General features: G+C 33.6%; 1 protein-coding gene across 7 annotated transcripts in view; it reads right to left on the bottom strand.

Annotated features, from left to right (window-relative positions):
• Nucleotides 1-4,303: 4,303 nt before the first annotated feature.
• Nucleotides 4,304-21,941, bottom strand: part of Lar (tyrosine-protein phosphatase Lar) — a 1,526,023-nt gene continuing 1,508,385 nt past the window's right edge. For all 7 annotated transcript variants that reach the window (XM_081765888.1, XM_081765893.1, XM_081765890.1 and 4 more), the window contains 8 exons: nucleotides 19,486-19,704; nucleotides 18,745-18,899; nucleotides 15,466-15,595; nucleotides 13,866-14,021; nucleotides 12,923-13,228; nucleotides 10,512-10,792; nucleotides 9,813-9,948; nucleotides 4,304-6,344 (listed from right to left, as the gene is read on the bottom strand). In XM_081765888.1, the coding sequence (XP_081622014.1) occupies nucleotides 6,276-6,344; nucleotides 9,813-9,948; nucleotides 10,512-10,792; nucleotides 12,923-13,228; nucleotides 13,866-14,021; nucleotides 15,466-15,595; nucleotides 18,745-18,899; nucleotides 19,486-19,704 (1,452 nt within the window). In that variant the 3' untranslated portion in view covers nucleotides 4,304-6,275. The remainder of the gene's footprint in view (nucleotides 6,345-9,812; nucleotides 9,949-10,511; nucleotides 10,793-12,922; nucleotides 13,229-13,865; nucleotides 14,022-15,465; nucleotides 15,596-18,744; nucleotides 18,900-19,485; nucleotides 19,705-21,941) is intronic.

Raw genomic sequence — 21,941 nt, 5'->3', positions numbered from 1 at the left:
TCTTTATTTACTTTTTTATGGGGACACGTCCCTCATGATAAAGTTATAAAGTTCTGCCTCATTTGAAACTGATGCCACCACCACAGTAGTAGTAGTAGTAATAGTAGTATAGTAGTAGTAATAGTGTTGAAGTAGTTGGTAATATTGTAATAGTAGTATAGTAGTAATAGTAGTGTAGTAGTAGCAGCAGCAGTAGTAGTAATGGTAGTATAGTAATAATAGTATAGTAGTAGTAACAGCAGTACTACTACTACTACTACTACTACTACTACCAATAATAATAATAATAATAATAATAATAATAATAATAATAATAATAATAATAATAATAATAATAATAAAGGGGACAGCAATGGTTTCTGAAAAAAATAATACATCCTTTTACAATGTTTTCTTTCTTTTATTTCTACACATTAACTTTTTTTTTCTCTACATATGATCTTTCCTTAGAATATTCAATATTTCATCAGTTACTTCTTCCTTGCAAAGTTTTCTTTTAAAACTTTATACAATTTTTTTTTTTCACCTTTTGAAAAGCCTTTCAATTCTGATTCTAGTTTCTTTTACAGATAAAATGTACAAAAAACGCAACACTTAACGTTTACTGAGAATTAAGAGATGGAGAAAGGGAGGGGGGAATTTTTAAGGTTTAATGGGAAACATTTGTGGGGACAATTTTTGTTTCTTGGAGAAAATAAACCACATACAATATTTAAATAGATATATATATATGACAGAAGTTGTAGAATACTCCAGACATAAAATGGCGTACAAGACGCTTACAAAATTTGAAAAAACAAAATGTTTTTGTCTCTTTTGAGCTTGTGACATTTGCAACATTAAGTCAATGAGCCATATTTTTTATTTATTTTTCTTAAACCAAAGTTCTTTTTCTTTAACATTATTTACAGATGTAGCTTATTAAAGCTTTAAAATACAACTACTGAGACTTGATTCTGAGTATAATACAATTGAGAACTAGTAAAGAAAAAAAAATGTGCGCGATTTGAAGCCCAACAACAAGGAACCTCTTTAAAATGCATTTAATAAAAAAAATATATATTCTTCAAAAATGGGGAAAGGCTATAATGTGAGAAATATACTACGTTTCTTGTAAGAGCTGTAGTGAACATACATTCAGCAAGATAAATATAGAAATATTCCATAGCTTACGTCAGCATAATTAAAACAGAATATAGATTCGGTGGAAACATTTGTCAGAAATTAAAAAAAAAAAAAAAAAATGAAATGAAATCTTTTAAGTTTTACGTCCCATGGTTATGCCAGCTAGGCTAAAAGAGACGGTGATGATGAGAAATAAATGAAATGGTGGAATGAAGAAAGTGGTAATAAACAGCAGAACCCCGAGAAAACCCACGTACACGGTGTTTGTCCACCACAAAGCTCACCTGACATCAGAAATTGAAGTGGGTATTTTAACATTCTTTTAAGATGAACTTTTACAAATTACGAAATTTAAAGCCTCTCTGCAGAAAAGTCTCAAACCTTACAAAATGGAACTTTTATTACTCTTTTGTGTGAAGAATAATCCGTTCGAAGACCAGGTCTATATAAAATACACACTAGCTTGATTCCAAAGACACTCGTACATAGATTCTCTTAGTTAATATTTCGCCATTTCGTGGATGATATCATCAGAAGTTATAGGCGAAAGGGACGTCAGGCAACTTATATTATTACAGGGGAATGATTAAGTAAGAAAATGCCAAGGTTATTTTAGTTTCTTTATCTTCTCGAAATTGTTTTAGAGAAATCCTCATGGAGGAAGCAATCAAACAGATACTTTTGAAATCCGATTTAAACTACTCACTGAGCAAAACAATACGTTTCTTGTAAAAAACATTATTAACATGTAACAGTTTCGCCTCGCCAACAATCATGTAGTGCGGTAGAATTCATGTGGCTAAGAATTTCATAACAAGGATTATCTTGATTTGGTTGTCTATGATCAATTTACTACATCTACTGATTAAAAACTCATGCAAAAACAGAAACTATTGGAAATACAATATCACAAAGTGTGAAAAATGTAAATCAGATAGGGAAAACCGTGTCATTCTTCAAACGTTAGTTACCTATCCATGGGAATTTACGATTCATAAACTATTATCAACGGTTGAATTTTGCAACGTAAAATAATTTCGAAATTAACTTGGAAGTTTTAAATATTGAGGTTATAAATCCATGCGAACGAAGTATAGGTATCAAGTAAATACAATAATCTTTGCAACTTTTTCACGCAAATTTCATTGAGTTTAAAAATAATTATTTAGAAAGGAGTATTAATATTTCCACATCGTAACAATGCTTTCCTCCGAATATCCTCCCTTGCAAAATCTAGACAAGTGAAAGACTGTGGAACAAAGAGAACTAAAGATCTCTGAACAGAATGAAACATGATGTCCATTCCCACATTTCCCTAAGGATTTCGTTTTTATTATTTTTATTACGTACATGATTTTTCCCTTAAAAAAAAATTATTATTTCTATAGCCTTTTCGTTTTTATCAATATTACAATGAAAGTAGAAGCAAGGCTGTTTTATAATATAACTGTTTAGAATAACAAATAACAGAATCAAATCTCAGCATTGTTTGTAAGGCAAAAACATAATCAACAGTTCAAAGAGTGCGATAAGTTGAGTCAGGAATAATATTAAATTCCCCACAATACAGTTACATATGAAACAAAAAGTAATAAGGAGGAGAGAAAAGGTATCATTCACAACTTGTATAACAATTAAATACTAATATTGATTCTTTTGTATAATTTTTCACACATACAAGTATTAAAACTCACATGTACCTGAAGCAAATAGACCAAAAAAACTTGTTTTCAATAAGTTGAGTCGAAAAATGATACGTAAAAATGCACTGTATATAATCTCTTTTTTTAAAATTTTATATATAATATGTATATCTTTTTTTAAAGTCTTATATGTTTCATTTTTTTTTTAATTCATTTAGAGCACCTCCTAATAATGGAGGGATATGCGCAATTATGTGTGTAAACATGTGTTTGGAGGGAGGAAAAAAAGTCCAACACAATTACACGCATTTCAAACAGGGTTTTAGCGGGCGGGCAGGAAAAAAGGGGAGGGCAGAGAGAGCAGAGGGAGATATCTATTATGCAACTTTTAATTTAACCAAAAAAAAAATCACGATGAAAAAGAACATAATACGATATGGCAGCATATTTTCCCCGGTGTTCTTTGACGTAACACTAGAGAAAGCAAAACCCATATAAACATACAATGAAAATAAGGTATTACAAAAACATAACACGAAAGTACACTTTTTGGATATTAATACTACAAAAGGGACAAAATAAATCACTTGTGCAGTCAAAAGCTGCCAAACCCACAAAGACATCAAAAAATTCATTGTTGTTTAAAAAAAATATACTTACAAAAAAAAGTAAATACAGTTATTAACAAAGAAAGTTGTGCTCTGATAACAAAAGATCATATATGTATATATATATTGTTTTTTATATATATATATGTATATATTGTCACTCACTGAACGTGTTTGTCAGTCTAGAAAAAAAAAGAGGTGCCACTTTTTATTTATTTTTTACATTTCAACAAGTGATATGACTTATTTGTTTGTTGTTCGTATTGAGGGAGAAAGTATGGGGATGTGGTAAGAGATCTTCACTTCGACACAGCACTTAAAACACATACTTCGAAGCGACCAGTCCCACAGATACTTTTATAATAATATATGTATATAAAGCACCAAAGATTTCGGAAAGAAAAAAAAAATCAAGATATATATATGTATATAATATTCTTTTTTCCTTATATAATAATGTTGTGACCAGTGTGAAAAAACAGACACATTGAAATGTTCTCGTAATTTGCGCTTTTTTATTTTATTTTATTTTATTTTATGATTTTTTTTAGTAGCTGAGCTGAGTAAGTTTATTTATTTATTTATTTTTTAATTCTTGTAGCAAGAATTCCTCAGCAAATAACAGAAGCAGGCACCTACGTGATTTTTTGACTCTTTTTGTTTTAGTTTTTCACTGAGGTCTCTTGGTATAGTTCGTTTTTTCTTAATGCTCATCAATATACACACAAGTCAGTTTTTTTCTTTTTTTTTTTATACACTGGTTTTCGTACCCAGAAAGTCATCAAAAAAACAAGCCTGTTTTTCACCAACACATTCTTTCCTTCTTCAATGTTGCACACAATAGTTCTTTCGATTGTCAATAAGTTTCAAATTGCTTCTCCACGTATCACGCACTCAAACATGCACTTCTAATATAATTAGTTCAGATTTATTCAATTTCTTTTTTTTTTTTTTTTTTTTTTTACCAAAGACAAACACAACGAATATATTTATATATATTTATTAATGTATTTATATTTTATGTAGCACTACGCACAAAACACTCCACAAAAGTTTCTTAAGTGTTGTCAATTCCTACAACATGAGGTACATTTCTTTTTTCATATGATTTTCACTCCACATAATCTTATTCTTTACATTTTTAACGTTTCTCTTTCGTTTGAAAGGAAACTTCAACACTGTTCTTTTATTCGTACGTAAATACTGTGTATGTTAACTTAGATGCTCAGTAGGTGGCAGCACTTTACTGTATCACACACTTTTCTTTTTCTTTCTTTCTTTTTTTTCATTAGATAACACGCAGCGTACACTCAAAATGATCCAAAAATTGTGCTTGATTTGTTTTGCTTTTTTCTAATTGTTGTTTTTAATAGAGCTGCTTTTTTTCTCTCTTTTTAATTCGAACACATGACGTTTTATTAATCCTAATAACACGTAAAGTTATAAGTACTTTTTTGTGTGTGTGTTTTAAAACTACGTCAATCAATTAGCCTTGTGCTATTTCAAACACAATTCTTTACGTAATTTATGGAAATAATTTTTACACGCGATATTAAAATCAATAATACTATCATAAATGTAATTGGAGTGATACGTAAGATAGAAAATTGTCGGTTTTGTGTCTTTTAAAAGTAAATATCTCCTTAGTATATTTCTAAATTTCCTTGTCAAACTTTATTCCCAACGAATTTTCTTAACTTCTATTTCTCATTTCGTTAGTGAATCACTTTTTATCGTCTTAATTACAAATGTTAATACTGAATAAAAGTTAGTTAAACTTAAAAAAAAAAAAAAAAAAACTTAAAAAAAAACATTTGCGAGTTTCCACTTATTTAGAAAAGCTTATCCATTGCATATCAAAGAGTTAAGCATTTTTTTAACCTTTTTAACGCATTGCGCCGTCAGCCAAACATTAAATAATGTTAATATGCATTAATTACAAAAGATTTGGATATCCATCATCAGTTTCACTTTTCGTAACACGAATTATGTTAGTCATTTAACAAAAATATATATACATATCTGTATTGCAGTGTCACTTTTATGTTTAAATATATATTTTATATATATATATATTTCTAGATTAAAGAATCAGCAAAAATAGGATTATACATTGCAACATTAAGGCGGCTACACATTGGACGGGTAACGGAATGATACTAATGTTCTCATAGCGCGCGCGATGTATACGTACAACAGACTGCATCACAGCACTAAGAAACAACAAACGGGACTCTGATCCATTTTACTTGGAACTTCCCTTCTTCAGTGATATTTAAAAAAAAAAAAAAAAAAAAAAAAGTTTGGTGTGTATATGTGTTTTTACGTAGAGCTTTTGTTATAATACACAGACAATTATCTCTCACGAACATACAGAAAGTGTTCGTATCATTTTTTTCTCCACGAAAATGTATATTTTTATTTGAAATAAGTACTTTTAGAGACCTTTACGTGTTACTAGGAATTAATATATATGTATGTATTACACCTGAATATGAATAAACGGGGCATAACTTTTATGAAAAGCACGATAAAGGGAGGCGAAGCTAGCAGCAATAAAGTGTAGCCATAATCAAAAGTTTTCATCCTAAACGTATCTTCTGTTTCCTCAAGTATTAACATTTTTGAAATAACAATTTTCAGACAAGGGTTAGTGTGGGTACTTTTCAGGGGATCCTGGCCGGTTTATGTTACTAATAAATGCATCTTCCATGCATTTTTTTTTTTTTTTAAATCTTTCTTCGGCTTCAATGAACGAAGCACACTACAAAATATGCCTCCTCTTTATTTGTTTCCCAATAATAAGAAACTTTTTTTTTTAACCTTTTCCTTTTTTATATGTAACTACGGGCAGTGATTTTCAACCTTAACAGGAAACCCCTCACCCACAGATCCGCTGTCAGTTTGCGTAGTGGTCAAATGATCCTAGATACTCCAAAGCTGCACGGTAACAGAATTGATACTGATCCTGAAATACAGAAAAGAAATACAATTTTAAAAACATTATTCTTTTTGGTAATTGATCAAAAAAGGCTTAATGTTATCCAACACTTAAAATACAGGTCATCCCGAAAGTTTTAGATGAAATGAAACGGTATACTAAGCATTGCTTTTTAATGTTCATGACATGTCTACAGGTGAAAATTTGAGTTTATAATAATAATAATAATAATAATAATAATAATAATAATAATAATAATAATAATAATAATAATAATAATAATAATAATAATAATAATAATAACAAACCTTTTCTAGACGTAAAACACTAACACTGGAGTTAGCACGCACTCCCTTATTCAAAATTAAAGGACGTGCGAGCTTCAATTTATTCTGGTTTGTCAGACAGGGTGCAGAAGATATCATGTTTATCAAGAGTGTCAGGCATTAAGAAAGAACCATACTTTACTGATGAAAGCACCTTCAATATTTAAAAGACAAAGACACTTTAGCATTCTTGCATTAACTTATAGTACAAACAGTGCGTAAGCTTAGCCAATTCCTCAGTGCATACGTTTTCAATTACGCTGCTAATCTTATGACATGATGAAGAATATTCTCACTCTAAAGCTGCTCAAGCTACAGAATTTTCAGAGTGAAAAATCCCTTCACAATAAATTATGGAATTTTCCAGAGTAAAAATCCTTTCGTTATATCATAAGCCATTGAATTGAGTAAAAAATCTCTTCATCATAGATTACGGAATCTTCGTTAAAAATCCCTTCGTCATAAGTTAACCGCATTTTTGAAATTAAAAAATCCCTTCATCATAAGTTATGGAATTTTCCAGAGTGAAAAATCTCTTCACCATGTCCTAAGTTATGAACTTTTCCAGTGTAAGAAGATCCTTTATCATGTCATAAGTAATAAAATTTTCCACAGTCAAAAAAAAACCTCTTCGTAATGTCACAAGTTATGAAATTTTCGGTAGTGAAAAATTCCTTCATCATAAGTTACGGAACTTTCCAGAGTAAAAGATCCCCTCATCATAAGTTGTGGAATTTTCCAATGAATATCTTCATTATGTCATAAGTTATGAAATTTTTCAGAGTAAAACTGCCTTCATTATATCATAAGTTATGAAATTTTATCTACACATTTTCTCAGCCTAGCAGTTTGAAAAAAAAAAAAAAAAAAAGAAAAAAAGTCCCTTCCAAAAGAAAGAAAAAGGAAAAAAAAAAGAAAACAGTATCGCAAAATTATTATGGGCGTGGGGAAGGAATCCTAATCTTGAAACAATCAAGCCAAAACCTGAAAACTCGCGTAATCATATTGAGGTAGCATATGGGGTGGATAAAAAGTTTCTATTCTAAATATAAAATATAGCAAATCCCTATAATATTTTATGCATCATGATGTAAATGTTCAAAGCGATTCTACAATAACTCATTCTGAACAAGTACAAAGTTCCAAATAATATTTTCTCTGTACTTCTGTACTTTACGCCTGCCATACACTATAGGATAGATCCTAGGAAATCTCTCACGATTTTTCCTAGAGTCAAAATCTCAACGTGTTATGGATCAGATCGCATGTCATTTCTTAGGTTCTGAACGATCCTATGAGATTTCTCTTGTGTAGAGCACGCTCTATTTCGGAAAGAAAATTTGTAAAACTTCGATTTAAGCAACATCAGGTGAGAGAAAGTGAAAACAAATTTATTTTCTCCCCGCCAAGCATAGATGCTATTTGCGCACTTATTAGTGCATAAGAGGTGCATACATTGTTACACAATGCAAAGTCAACGCTCGATCACAACACACATGCAATGCAGAATGCACTGGAAAACATTGCTGGCCAAGTATGTATTGAGAGACCTGGTACCTCTTCGGAGGATATGAGACAGGAAAGTCTTCACGTGTATGGCACAAAAGGTTAGGATTTCCTACGAGATATGTCGTACATTTTTCGTAAGATAAATCATAAGATATTTCCTAGGATTTATCTCATAATGTATAGCAAGCCTAACTTACAATGACTTTGTGTTCTTCCCACTTGTTCTAAAGATTTTCTGCACAAATATATCGATGAAATGAATCGGAAGTTTTAGTTTAACATTTCACAATCAAGCAATGCATGATAGAGGAGATGGATGATGAATGCAAATCAAACAATTGGTAGAAAATAATGTAGGAGGAAATGGCAGAACTCCGAGAAAACCTACAGACATACCGTTCTTGTCAATTACGAAAAACGCAATGGTTTGTGATCGAAACAGCGACATGACAGAAATAAGCCACTAAGCCACAGTGGTCTCCCGAAAGCGTATACAATTATGTAGACATGTTGGTTTTATGTCATTTTGGAAAACTAACTCTATGGCATATGGAACCAGGAAGTCCAATGTCGCGTTCACAAAAGCTTCTACTGACTTCTATCCTTAGCCAACTGGATCCAGTTTTTCTTTGTATTCGTATTTCTGCGAGATTCATCTTAATATTATCCTTCCATCTACGCCTAAGTCTTCCTAATAGTTATTTTCCGATTGGACTTCCAGTTAAAACTTTGAAAGCATTCCTACTTTCTTCCATTCTGGCTACGTGTCCTCCCCACCTGATCCTTCTCGATTTGATGACCCTAACTATGTTTGGTAAAGGTATAAATTACGTAGTTCCTCGTTATGAAGTTTCCGCCATTCCCCATTCATATTTCTCTTGGGTCCGAATAATCGTCGCAGGATCCTGTTCTCAAATACTTTTAGTCTATATTCTTCCCTCAGAGTAAGTGACCATGTTTCGAAACCATACAGAACAACAGACGTGTTTATCGTTTTATATATTTTAAGCTTAAAATTCCTCGACAGAATTCGCGACGACAAAAGATTTTGAAAGAATTTTAATAAGAGTTCCCTACTTTTAGTCGACACTTAATTTCTTCGTGAATAGGGTTTTGGTCTGTTAATATTGGTCATAGATATTTGAATATACCCACTTTATCGAAAGTATTATTTGACATTTTAACACACTCATAATTTGCAGTATTACGGTCCCGACGAACTTCCATGTATTTAGTTTTCTCTACATTTACTTCTGAATCCATGTGCCTGCAAGCGTTTAATAAGATCTCTGTATTTCTTTCTATTGTTCTCCTATCATCCCTTATTAAATTTACATCATCAACACATGCCATAACCTGGTGAAAACCATTCAGGTCTAGGCTCTGGTTGCTATCTTTGATTTTCTTATAGCGTACTCCAGGACAAAGTTGAATAATAATGGTGACAATGCATCTCCTTGTTTCAGGCTATTCTCGATGTGAAAGCTTCTAGACAAGAATTTCCCTACCCGGACTTTACTTTGGAATTCGTTTAAACATGTCTTAATTAATCTAACTAGCTTTTCGGTATTCCAAATTCTGTAAGAATGTTGTACTTTGGAAAACTAACATTTTTTTTAAAAAGTACATTTAAGGTGACCTAAAAGAATGAGATTCGTACCTCCGTCTGTACCATGGCAGGTCTTTGCGTTCGAAGAATTCTGACAGTTTGGAATACATCCACCACTCCTTCGTACTGCATTCGCTCAAGAACGATGCTCAGAGTAATAAACACACCCGTACGACCAACACCAGCACTGAAACACAAAAAACAGAATTACATTATGCAACGACAGTATATATAATTAAAATTATGAATAATAATTATTGCACAATGTTCTTATATTAAGTGTATAATAGAATGTTAAATAGTATTTATATAATTGTGTGGACGAAATTAATATTGAAAGTTGAAATTTATTCACTTCCGACACTACGAATTTTCCCAATTACTTTATTTATGTATTTTTATAATTGTTTACTACACCGATCTGCTAAAGTGTATACATAGGTGTAGCAAAATTAATGAAAGTTTAAGAACACTAGGATCATTATGGTCACCAGGAGCAATTCATTTTGAAAATCTGAGTTCATGTCACATATTATACATTAATACTAGAGCTAAGTACTGAAAGTTAGACTTCTGTTTTATTTTCTCCTCCCATAGCTGACATTCTATGGATCTCATTACAGTAAACAATGCAAAAGAAATTGTGCCTTAAGAAAATCTTAAGTTAAAAACATAAAATTAAAAAAAAAAAAAAGTCAAATATCGCTAGTAAATAATTAACACAGATTATTTAATTTCATAATACTTTACCTGCAATGTACTGAGATGGGACCATCTTGTCCGAATTGTTCCTTTGTCTTGTGAACTTGACCAATGAAATCGATGAATCCTTCGCCTGATTTAGGAACTCCTTGTTCTGGCCAATCAATGAACTGGAACTGTCGGACTGTCCTCGACTGACCATCCCTAGCGTCAGTAACCTTGAACTCTCTCAAAATATACTGTGGCATATTGTATTCAGCAATTGGATCTACCACAAAGCACTGATATCTCGCTGAACGCTCACTAGGCCAGTATTGATGGCATTTTTCCTGGGAATAAAAATAGTGCGAAAATACATAAATACGCGTATTGAGACTTCGACAACTTAACACAATCAATCGATTTCTTACAATTCATGGTAATTGTATCCAGTATACAGTACTAAATACAAGTATATTAGTTACAAATATAAATACAGGCTAATAGCGAAACACTGTACTCACTGTTCGAATTACTGGAAGGATTCTTGAAACAGGTGAGAAAAGAAATATTCCTTGTTAAAATTTTATCACTGATTTATTTTCAAATTAGACAAAGTATTTTACGAACTAAATACGAGCAAACTGAGAATAATTCCTGTCGGTGCACTTTCACCGAAAACGATATGACAGATAGTCTATACGAAATATTTCGACATATTTTCATATGCTAACAAATGGTATACAAACACATTCTACCATGTACTTTGTTTTCCCATTTTGGTTCTTTGTCAATTTTTTCTCATCATCTAAGACGACTCATTATGTAAAGCTTTGTTGTTCTCTATTGACCCAATTTCCTTATGTAATTAACAGTGCGTTGTCTAGTCTCAAAATCAGTATTTTCCTGCATCATTAAAAAATAAATAATGTGTCCATCAGAAAAATTTCCGATTTGTAGGAACTCTTCTCAATCTACAGCTCGTTTTGCTAAAAGATAACTTGGTAGTCCGTTCTTAGACGACTAACTGTCAATTCACATCGAGTTCCGAGATTAGATTTAATTCGTTGCAAGTAACACGCCATGGCAAGAATCCTTTATAAAGGAAAAAAAAAAAGTTTCAACAACTCCTTGCAGTGTTATCATTTAACCGTGTTATTTGAATCAGAAATATCTACAGAAGTAACTGACAGTGAGAATTAGTGTTGTGAGCTTATGAACTTTCTGATAGCATTTATATCAGCAGCAGTGCTACTATCTCTAAATTTTGGTCAAAGCAAAAAGTAAAAACTAACACAATTTTCTGAAGAATTACAGGAAATATAATACATTGGATTTGATTTGGTATAAACCTCAAATGTACTGTGCAAAGTTTTACTCATAGCACAAAAATATAAACTGATGCAAATTCTGACTGTCAGTTCCTAGATACGTCTGATATTGGAACACGGATATTTATTAACAGCTATATTTTATATATATATATATATATATATATATATAGAGAGAGAGAGAGAGAGAGAGAGAAAGAATGAAAGAACGAACGAAATAAAAAAGTAAGAAATAAAAAGAAAAAAGAAAAAAAGAAAACGAACAAAAGAAAAAAAGAAAAACGTAAGAAAGAAATAAAAAGAGAGTGAACAAAAGAAAAAAATAGGAAAGAAAGAAAAGAAAATAAGATAAAAAGAAAGAAAGAGAGGTAACATCAGAAACTTAACACCTGCTTGAACACTGTATTTTTCCTGTGAAACAACTACTCCTTCCTTAAAATTTCACGCAAACCCTGTTCTTCTTTTTCTAGAAATTTTTATCTCATTTACTACATTTAGGTTGTCCCCTTCCCAGTCAATGACTACTCCCTTCCTCTTCCCAAGGGACGTCGCTTCCCCTCGCTTTAGTACTGCGAAATTCAACACCCTTATTCTTGCGATACTATCTTTAATAAAAACTCAAATCTTCGTTAAGGTAACATTAAAGGGTGTCTTATAAAAGTATTTTTTTCTTATTATCTACGTACTCAACATGATCATACGGAAAGGTATTTGAAAAAATCTCATTTCGTTATTGATTTAGTGTAATGAAATGAACCCAGGTTATCAAATAAATTAAGCTTAAAGTAGCAGATAGAACAATACTCATTCAAATTAATAAATGATTCAAAGAGAACATTACTAGATCTGAATCGTTTCACAAAGTATACAGAAGTTTTTTTTCTCTATTCTTCAATTTATTCTTCCTTTTATTCTTTCCTTCTTCAAGGTTCTACGTTTAATACTTTCAGAGAACGGCAAAAAATCACTAAATCCTCATCTCCCCGTGGAATTCATATTTTCGCAAACTCCGTCTTACCTACAGCCTAGGATACAAGAGGAATATTTACACAACATTTCAAGGTTCTATGGATAGTACTTTCGGAGATCTGGTGATAAGTGAGTCAGTGGATTTACTCTTTTATATTACATAGATTATTACTGGCTTACCCTTCCCATTTCTTTGAGCTTGGTGAGCATAACAACAATAGTGGAGTTATGCTCCCAGAGCATCCTCCAGAAGTCTTCGGTGGTCTCCGCCAATGGACCCTGTGTTGCAATGTACGCGCTTCTGTAACGGTAACCATCGATGAAGCTGGCGTTGATATAGTCGCTGCCTTCCATACCTCGGATCGGCTGCAAACAAACTCTCGTCGATTCATAGGGGAGGATGTTCACCAAACGATTCTTGAACTTGTTGCACGGCAGATTAGCACTAATAAATCTAGAAGAATCGGCCTTGATGTTTGCCAATTTCTGTAAATAAAAGACCAACGAATGTTTGTAACAGATTATGAACATTTTACACTACCTTCAACTTATTACTATTATTTATGATCTTGCAAACTGCCAATATGAAATTACTAACAAAGATTTTCGCTAGAAAAAAAAGGTATATGTTGTATAAATGCATTACATGTTATTTTACAATATTCTTCACTTCTAACCCAATTTCGGTGTTAGAACATGACTTTCCCTTAATACAAGAACACTTCGTCTCCTCAGACTATTTATTACTTATTATTATTTATTATATTTAAACTAAAAATAAAAATTATCCATCAGTATTATTAACTTAATGTAACCACCAAAAAATACCAATAATTCAGTTAGTGTTGGACCAAAGTTAATACAATGCGTAGTTATGATGAATAATGAAAAACCAGTTCGATAGTCTCTATCAGTGGAGTACACAGAATTTCATTACGGGCTGAAGCGGTTCAAGCACCCACGCTCATTATCGTTTTGGAACACGTGCGAGTTTCGTATACGGTAAATGTTTATTTTTTCACAATATTTTGTTGATATCCCCACAAATACTTCCTTGCATAATGCCACTGATCTCTATCCTGTGTACATTAAATAAACTAGAATAAAGACTGGGAAAACTTACCTTAAATTCCAATTCCATACCAGTAACATTTTCTCCAACCTCGGTCTGCATGAGCTTCTGAATGTGAGCATGAAGATTTCTGGCAGGCACCTCTGTGTTGCCACATATCACAGCCTCCAACAAGGCATCGTGGATGAAGATGTACTGGTCTTCAGTCTAGTTATAAACATACAAAATTCGTATATAAGTTGAAATTCAAGAAATAAAGTTTCAACTACCAACAACAACAATAGAACTTCTTCTAATGCAAAGAATCTCTAAATTTATTACTCACGATGGTTGGTTATGTCTATCTTTAATGGTTGCTTGTTTCTACTTTTAATGGTTTGTTGTTTCTACTTTTAATGGTTAATGTTTCTGGTTTTAGTGGTTGGTTGTTTCTACTTTTAATTGTTTGTTGTTTCTACCTTTAATGATTGGTTATTTCTACTTTTTAATGGGTTGTTGTTTCTTTTAATGGTTGGTTGTTTGTATTTTTAATTGTTAATATTTATGGTTTTAGTAGTTGGTTGTTTCTATTTTTAACTGTTAATGTTCCTACTTTTAATGGTTGGTGCTTTTACTTTTAATGGTTTGTTGTTTCTATTTGTAATGGTTGGTGCTTCTACTTTTAATAATTTGTTGTTTCTGCTTTTAGTGATTGGTTGTTTCTATTTTTAATGGTTTGCTTTTTCTACTGTCAATGGTTGCTATTTCTGTTTTTAATGGTTGGTTGTTTCTATTTTTAATAGTTGCTGTCTCTGATCTTAATGGTTAATTGTTTCTACTTTTAGTAGTTGATTGTATCTGCTTTTAGTTATTGGTAGTTTCTACTTTTAACAGTTTCTACTTTTTTTACTTTTAATGGTTGATTCTTATACTTTTAATGGTCCACTTTAAATGATTATTTATTTATGTTTTAATTGTTGGTTGTAGGATCGAAAAGCAACGAACAAGATATTACTTAAGTTTCTTTTAACCAAATTACACTTATTTTGGGGAAGACATAATGCATCGAGTACGAAGACTACTACATTCTGAATAGCATGATAAAAGAAAATTGGGAATATCTTTTTTGTTACTAACAGTCGATTCTGACGAATTAAAATTCATCGACACAGGTTATTGATCAGCCATGGAAAATGCTTTTCATTCAATTCTTGTGCTTTAAAATATACACAAAATATACATAATAGAGACTGAAAACCTTGTCTCAATTCTTAGATCATTGCACCGGTTATTTTGACGTTCAACTGAACTTTTATTTTCAAATCTGTTAACACGATTTCACATTAGACTATGCACAAAGATACAGTAAATTATCTATCTTTTCCGTTCAAACAAATGAGATGCACCATACTTCGTGCAGATTAATTCACAAACGTAAAGCTCGGATATAACCGAAATTTTAAAAATGAATTTGAGAAACAGTATAGAAATATAATGTGAAATCCTGTGTCTTATTTGAGATTGATCTGCATACTTTCAATCTTGATAGGAAGAACAGCAGTAGTAAAACAATGGAAATTCATAGATAAATTATACAATCAAAAATGTTCTCCAGTTCATGTTTTTTCTTACCTATATTGAACTAAGTAGGTATAAAATAAAGAAGGCTTACCTGAACCATGTAATTCCTCTGAGCTCTAAGACAGGTAACATGACCATATATGTCTAACGTCTTCTCGTGTTTCAACCTCTCCAACATAGAATCGATTACTATGAAACATCCAGTGCGCCCAACACCAGCACTGTAAAAAATAAAGAAATAATATTATTGTTTCCATAGTATTTGTTAAAAAAAAGATGAAATCTTTGAGTTTTACGTCTCACGGTTATGCCGGTTAGGCTAAAGGAGACGGTGATTATGAGCAATGAATGAAATGGTGGAATGAGGAAAGTTAGAGGAAACGGGAGAACCCCGAGAAAACCCACGCACACGGTGTTTGTCCACCACAAAGTTCACTTGGCGGGGTCTGGGATCGAACCCGGGATCCCAAGCACCAGAGGTGAACGCTCTACCACTGAGCCACCGCGGCCCCATAGTATTTCTTGATGCACGTATCAATAATAAATACTGTGACCCTCCGTAGCGTAGCTGCTAACGCTCTCGCCTTTGGTGTAAGTGATCCCCGATTCGATCCTAGTCGAAAAAGTGTAAAAGTTTTTTCAGGTCAGTTATCCTGAGTTTCCCTCATTCACAACAGTCAAATGATGGGATGGTATCTCCTAAGCCCTCCTTCTTTATTTCCTTCTTCCTCTCCGATTTCACGCGCAGTGTAATCGCCGAGGCTAACATGGCCGCTCATACGTGACAGGGTAACATGGCCATAGATGCCGAAAGCCTAGAAGTCTAATTCCTAATCCTAACCCAATAATAAATAATGTTTTAGTCCTATATTATTGAAGTCTACTGTGCATATGTTCGATTTTCATTTCACTCAAGAATATTAAATGGAACTAAGTTCATTCCATGTTGAATTTGATTTCGAACAACGCATATTTTTGCCAGATTCGTATTTAATTTGTAAAAAGACGACGACTGTGGATTATAACTTATTCACGTATTAAGGTTTCGGATTTCATTCTTCATATTTATCCCTTCGGTCCATTTCCTGTATGCTTTTTATATATTTTTACTTTTCATTTTTTTGTCACTCAGAATAAAAACTCATCCAGAAGGAAACAATCAAAAAAACGTTGACTCAATGTGAAAGAAAAAAATTCAATATTCCCAACATCTAACTGACCTACATATATGCTTAGTATTCCTAAAGCAACATAAGCGTCCCCAATATTAACGTCAATTAACAGCAGAAAATATCAGTAAGCCAGCAGTTTACACGCAAATCCTTACCATGTGATTGGACCTCCCGAGCTCTCTGAAGACCTCGGAAAACGCTAAATAAAGGTAGGCCGAGAACCACGCCAAAGCTTTCCTCTCTAAATAATTACACAAAGAGAGAGAATGTCAAGCAATTTCTTTGCATCAGTGACACAAAGACAGGCCTCGGAGTGTCTTCATGCCTGGATTCCGTGTTGGACAACCCAAGCCAAATCATGTAATTGAGTGCAGTGTTCCAAAACAAAAACACTCAATTTAAAGACTCTGTGTTCGATCTTAGGCCAGCACTGCGCCAGTTGAAATTGGACGTCTACTACAGCATCAATATCGCTTGAGTAGAGACAATCACCAACTCCTCCACCTTCTTAGACACGACATACTTGGCATCTTGTAAAAGAAGAGAGGCTCACATATCACTCACTCTCCATCTTAAACAGGATCCGAGCCAGTGTACCTGGTGTGAATATTTTAAATTTTTGCAGCCGCTCAACATTATCCACAGTACGCATAAGACAGACAGTGACGTAACTAAGGGTGAATTGGGAACGGGACTTGGGAGGCGAAAAATTGGGCAAACATATATTTTTACTATAAGGCAAGGAAACGAGTTTTAGCAAACTAAGATCATAAAAAAAAAAAAAAATACCTCGGAAACTTAACAAGACAACAATGACTCATCAATCTTAGGATCATATCCACAGAGCATAAATTACCTTCGAAGTTATCTTTTGAGGACATTGTTAAAAACCTTTGCAGCCAAAAGAGCCCCCAAAGTTAAATTTTAGTTCCAGCTTTTCGTGTTTTCATTTAACTTACATTGATTTAAGAGCTTTGCAAAATGTCCGAGTATAATACTCGAGAAAACAGCTTGACTACCTGTCATCATTAAATATTCTGTTGATTCTTTCTACACATTATGCACATCCCGATATAGGCTAATTATAAAAGCATTGTGATTTGCAGTTATTAATAATAAGACTACAAGAATATGTCAAGTATGATACTCACATTATTTGGCAATCCAATACTAATTAGTTTGGTGTTTTATCTTGTTCTAAAAATTAAATTTTGTACTGCAATTTTGAAATTAAGCTTTATCACTTGAAGAAAAATTGGAACAGGAGAATTACTGTGGGATGCCAATATCAGGTATAGTTGGGGAGCGTTTTGGTTTAGTTGGTCGGTGGGGGAGGGCGACAACTAGCCTAGTTGTGTCGCTGAAGAGGGAGAGTGAAATTAGCTAATTAACTGCCTCAAACAAGGATCATGGAAATAAACACTTTAGGCGAGTGACAAATTTTAATGTGTGTGTTTTTTAAACGCTGAAGGAAGTGAAATTTGAACAATTCATCATTAACACCTTTCAGGAGACGTAAGTAGCAGAAAAGCCAAGTAAATGATATCAGTAATAACTGTTTCCTATTTAACTGCTACAATCTCGTGATGAATATGAAATATGCAGACTTAGATGGTATTCAAAGACTAAGCAAGGATTCTTTTATTAAAGAGTTATTAATTTTATTCTTATAAAGGGTCCAGGATATAAATCTATCACAGACATCTTTTCAGACTTTGGTATTTCTCAATGCACAACCACAGCCATAACCCAATTTGGTCATAAGATCTTAGCCTTAGTTTCAATTCTCGCTGTTTTTTTTACAACTCCAAAGGACAACTAACTCTGCACCTACCTGACTAGGTTCAGTCAGGTTACAATATTCTCACCTTTCTAGTTAGCTGATGATCGTTGTTTATTTCCGAGTAGTTACAGTGTCGACTTAATCAGAAAAAACAACACTGTTCCGAGACTGTTTCAACTTATGTTTTGTCAGAGAGATCATGAAGGGTTATGTAAGATCATGTGGCGCAGACTAAACTTGTAGATGCGGGGTCGGAATAGAGATATTCAACAATACTTCTATCTTTCTAGACTGCCTGTTTTACTACATGATGTTCAAAGTAATACTCACTGTTAACGAAAACTTTGTTTGTTTATATTTCAGCAATGGCACCTCTCACATTTTTGTTGCGTTATTTCGTATATATATTTCTTACCTGCAATGAACCACCATAGGACCAGCATCTGGTGGGTTCATGTTTCGTACGCGCCGCAAGAACTGAAGGAACGGTGCTGGATGATCTGGTACCCCATGATCCGGCCAAGCAGTGAACTGGAATTGACGGATTTCGCGACGCTCACTGTGGCCCGCCTGAAAAATAGACAAGACATAAATATTATGATATCCTTTAAAATTTCCACTTCTTTGTTTTTTTCTTTCTTTTTAAAAAAGAAAAATATCAATCTAATTTTGTAGAAATACGATACCACTTCATTCTTTCCATTACCTGGAGGAAACTTAAGTCAAAATAACTAACAAGGTTTCTGCGCATATACTCATACAATTTCCTACACTGAGAGAGAAAAAAAAACTACTTTCCCTACCAGAAAAGATATAGCCTTCAAAAACACTGATTTTTTTCATCAGAGCGAAACCATTTAACCCTTAAATGCAGGAATTAAGTTGATTGTGTTGAAAATGTTTTCTTTATACATTACGTAGATGAATGTAAATAATACACAATTTTTGTTTTTGCTTGTGTAATATCACGTTACAGGTGTCATTTTGCATCATAGTAGTGAAAAAAAGAGTTTGGTGCTAATCTCAAAAGAAAACATGTGATATGGAGAGAGTTCTTTTTTCATTTCTAGCATTAGGTCCGATATTTACCAAACAAACATAGTATATACAGGTAATTTAATGTAAAGTTTGGTACTCTTAAAAATATAATACTTACCCTGTGAATATGGAAAGTACGAATACAGTACGTGGCCAGTTCTTGTACTTCAGAAATACTAACGGTCATAATACCGTAAGTCTCTGTTCCTCTCGTGGGCCAATACTGATCGCACTTAATGCGAGTTCGTTCCTCCAGTTTCGTCATCATTACAATGGTCGCTGTCCTCAGTTCCCAACACATCCTCCAGAAATCTGCGAACGTGTCCTGAAGTGGTCCCTGTGCGAGACAAAACATATATTTAAACTATATTCATCAACTGAACATACGGGAATAAATATGTATAATAAATTACTAGTCCCCCGCATCTCACACATAATATAATCCCTTATACCAACAACAGATAATGTACTTTTATATCTACATCAATACTTAGTACACTTGTTTCTCGGCCACATATTGTAATTTTTTTTAAGGGTAGAGCTAAAACGTAGTACACGGGAATTTTAGACTTTCTCAATAACCTTTTATTATAAAATACAGGGTGTCCCAAAAGCAATGGTGAAAAATGATATCACAGATTCCTGGCATCAAAACAAGAAAAAAAAAAGTTTATATGACATATGGTCCGGAAGTTGACAGGGGCGAAGCTTGACAGCTTCAAAAGTGAGGGAAAGAAACTTCATGCCTGGCTAGAGGAATAATGATGAAAGCTAGAAAGCCGGTTCAGAAATACACAAAAATCACGGGGAGTGAGAGGGAAATCCCCCTTTATAGAACTGCATGTTTTCCATAAGTTTCGAATTTCTTCATGTTAATTTTCTCGAATGTACACTTCATCCTCCCCGTAAAATATCCTTTAATTCCCATATTGTCCCTGAGGTTAGTACAACAATGCTAGATGCTCTTTGCTTTTTTGCTTTCACCGTCATTTTGTCCATGAATCACCGTCACTCATGGATCACAACTTAGTATTGTATTTTGCCCATCTTCATTGCACCGTTGTATTGCCTGTGCCGGAAAATCATTCCGGGAATCCTCAAACGATGTATGGGGAATCGCTTGCATACTTATGTCAAGCATTTGTACATGGGTTTAACAGGTCAAGCCGATGATTTTTATGTCTTTCTGACCCAGCTTCTTAGCTCCTATTATTATCCCGACAAGCAGGTGTGAAGTTCCTTTTCCGCACATTCAAAGCTCCGCCCTTGTCCACTTTCGGATTACGGTATATGTCATATGAACTTTTCTGCTTGTTTTGGTATCAGGAATCAGTGGTTTCATTTTTCCCAATTACTTTTGGGACACCCTGTATACTTTTATCTACAGTAATAATAATAATAATAATTATAGTTCAAATATAACTGGTGGTTTGTTAGTGAGTTTATAGGAAACCAGAGATCATGCGTCCTAGGATGACACAATCCAAGGCTCTTTGCGGCCAAGGAGTGGGTATAGGTACCTCTCAGAAACCAGACGTCCTAGAAAGATGAACTGTTTTGCAGAGACCAGGCGTCCTAGCAAAAGGAGCTCTCAGGGACCAGGCGTCCTAGGGAGTGGTAAGGATAAAGAAGCTAAGGACAAAGGAGCTCTCAGGGACCAGGCGTCCTAGAGAGTAGTAAGGATAAAGGAGCTCTCAGAGACCAGGCGTTCTAGAGAGTGGTTAGGACAAAGGATCTCTCAGAGACAAGGCGTTCTAGAGAGTGGTAAGGACAAAGGATCTCTCAGAGACCAGGCATTCTAGAGAGTAGTAAGGATAAAGGATCTCTCAGAGACCAGGCGTCCTAGAGAGTGGACGTGATGATCAATCGGTGGAGACTGATACCTTCTACGGTGTTCTGACTCCTTTTGTCCAGAAATGCTGCTGATTTCATTAATCTTCGTTACTTGATGATCGTTGACGACTTCTTCTTCGTAGATGTCGTCTGAAGTGTGTTCACAGCCAGCAAGCGGTGTTGCGAGCAAGTGTAGAAACTCGCAATACTGAATTATCAGATCAATTCGTTCCTTTTACTTTTCATTAATAAATCCTTTCACATTTTTTTCGACATTATATGAAGTAACATAATAATTTCATCGCAGTGTAATATGGTCCCTTGTATATTTACTTTTACAACTTACGTTTATACAGTGGTTCTGGAATTTGATTTACAATTTCTCTCTCCAGGTCATGATGAAAGTGAGAATTTTCGATACCTGTTTCTCTTAGCTTTCAATCAAGATTCCAAAGCTGATGGAAATATTTGTGTTCTGTAGAAAAACTTTTATTACTGAAAGAATAGCACAGAAATGGCTTTCACGTTTCAAGGAGGAAATATTTCGATCTCACAGACATTATCCCTTCAAGTCGACCTGCGAAGTCGATTATGTTCAATTATCGATTATCGATTATTACGACCTCATCAACGAAGATTCGCGTCAGTCCACTAAGACTGATCCATCAGATAAGTTTCTCTCGTGATACCGTTGCCCGTTACCTTCATTTGATTTGGGTAAGGTCTAAACACTCAGAGCAT

The sequence above is a fragment of the Thermobia domestica genome, chromosome 7 (genome assembly GCF_964235325.1).
Source record: "Thermobia domestica chromosome 7, izTheDome1.hap1.1, whole genome shotgun sequence".
Lineage (NCBI taxonomy): Eukaryota > Metazoa > Arthropoda > Insecta > Zygentoma > Lepismatidae > Thermobia > Thermobia domestica.
This window is presented reverse-complemented; position numbering and strand designations above follow the sequence as displayed.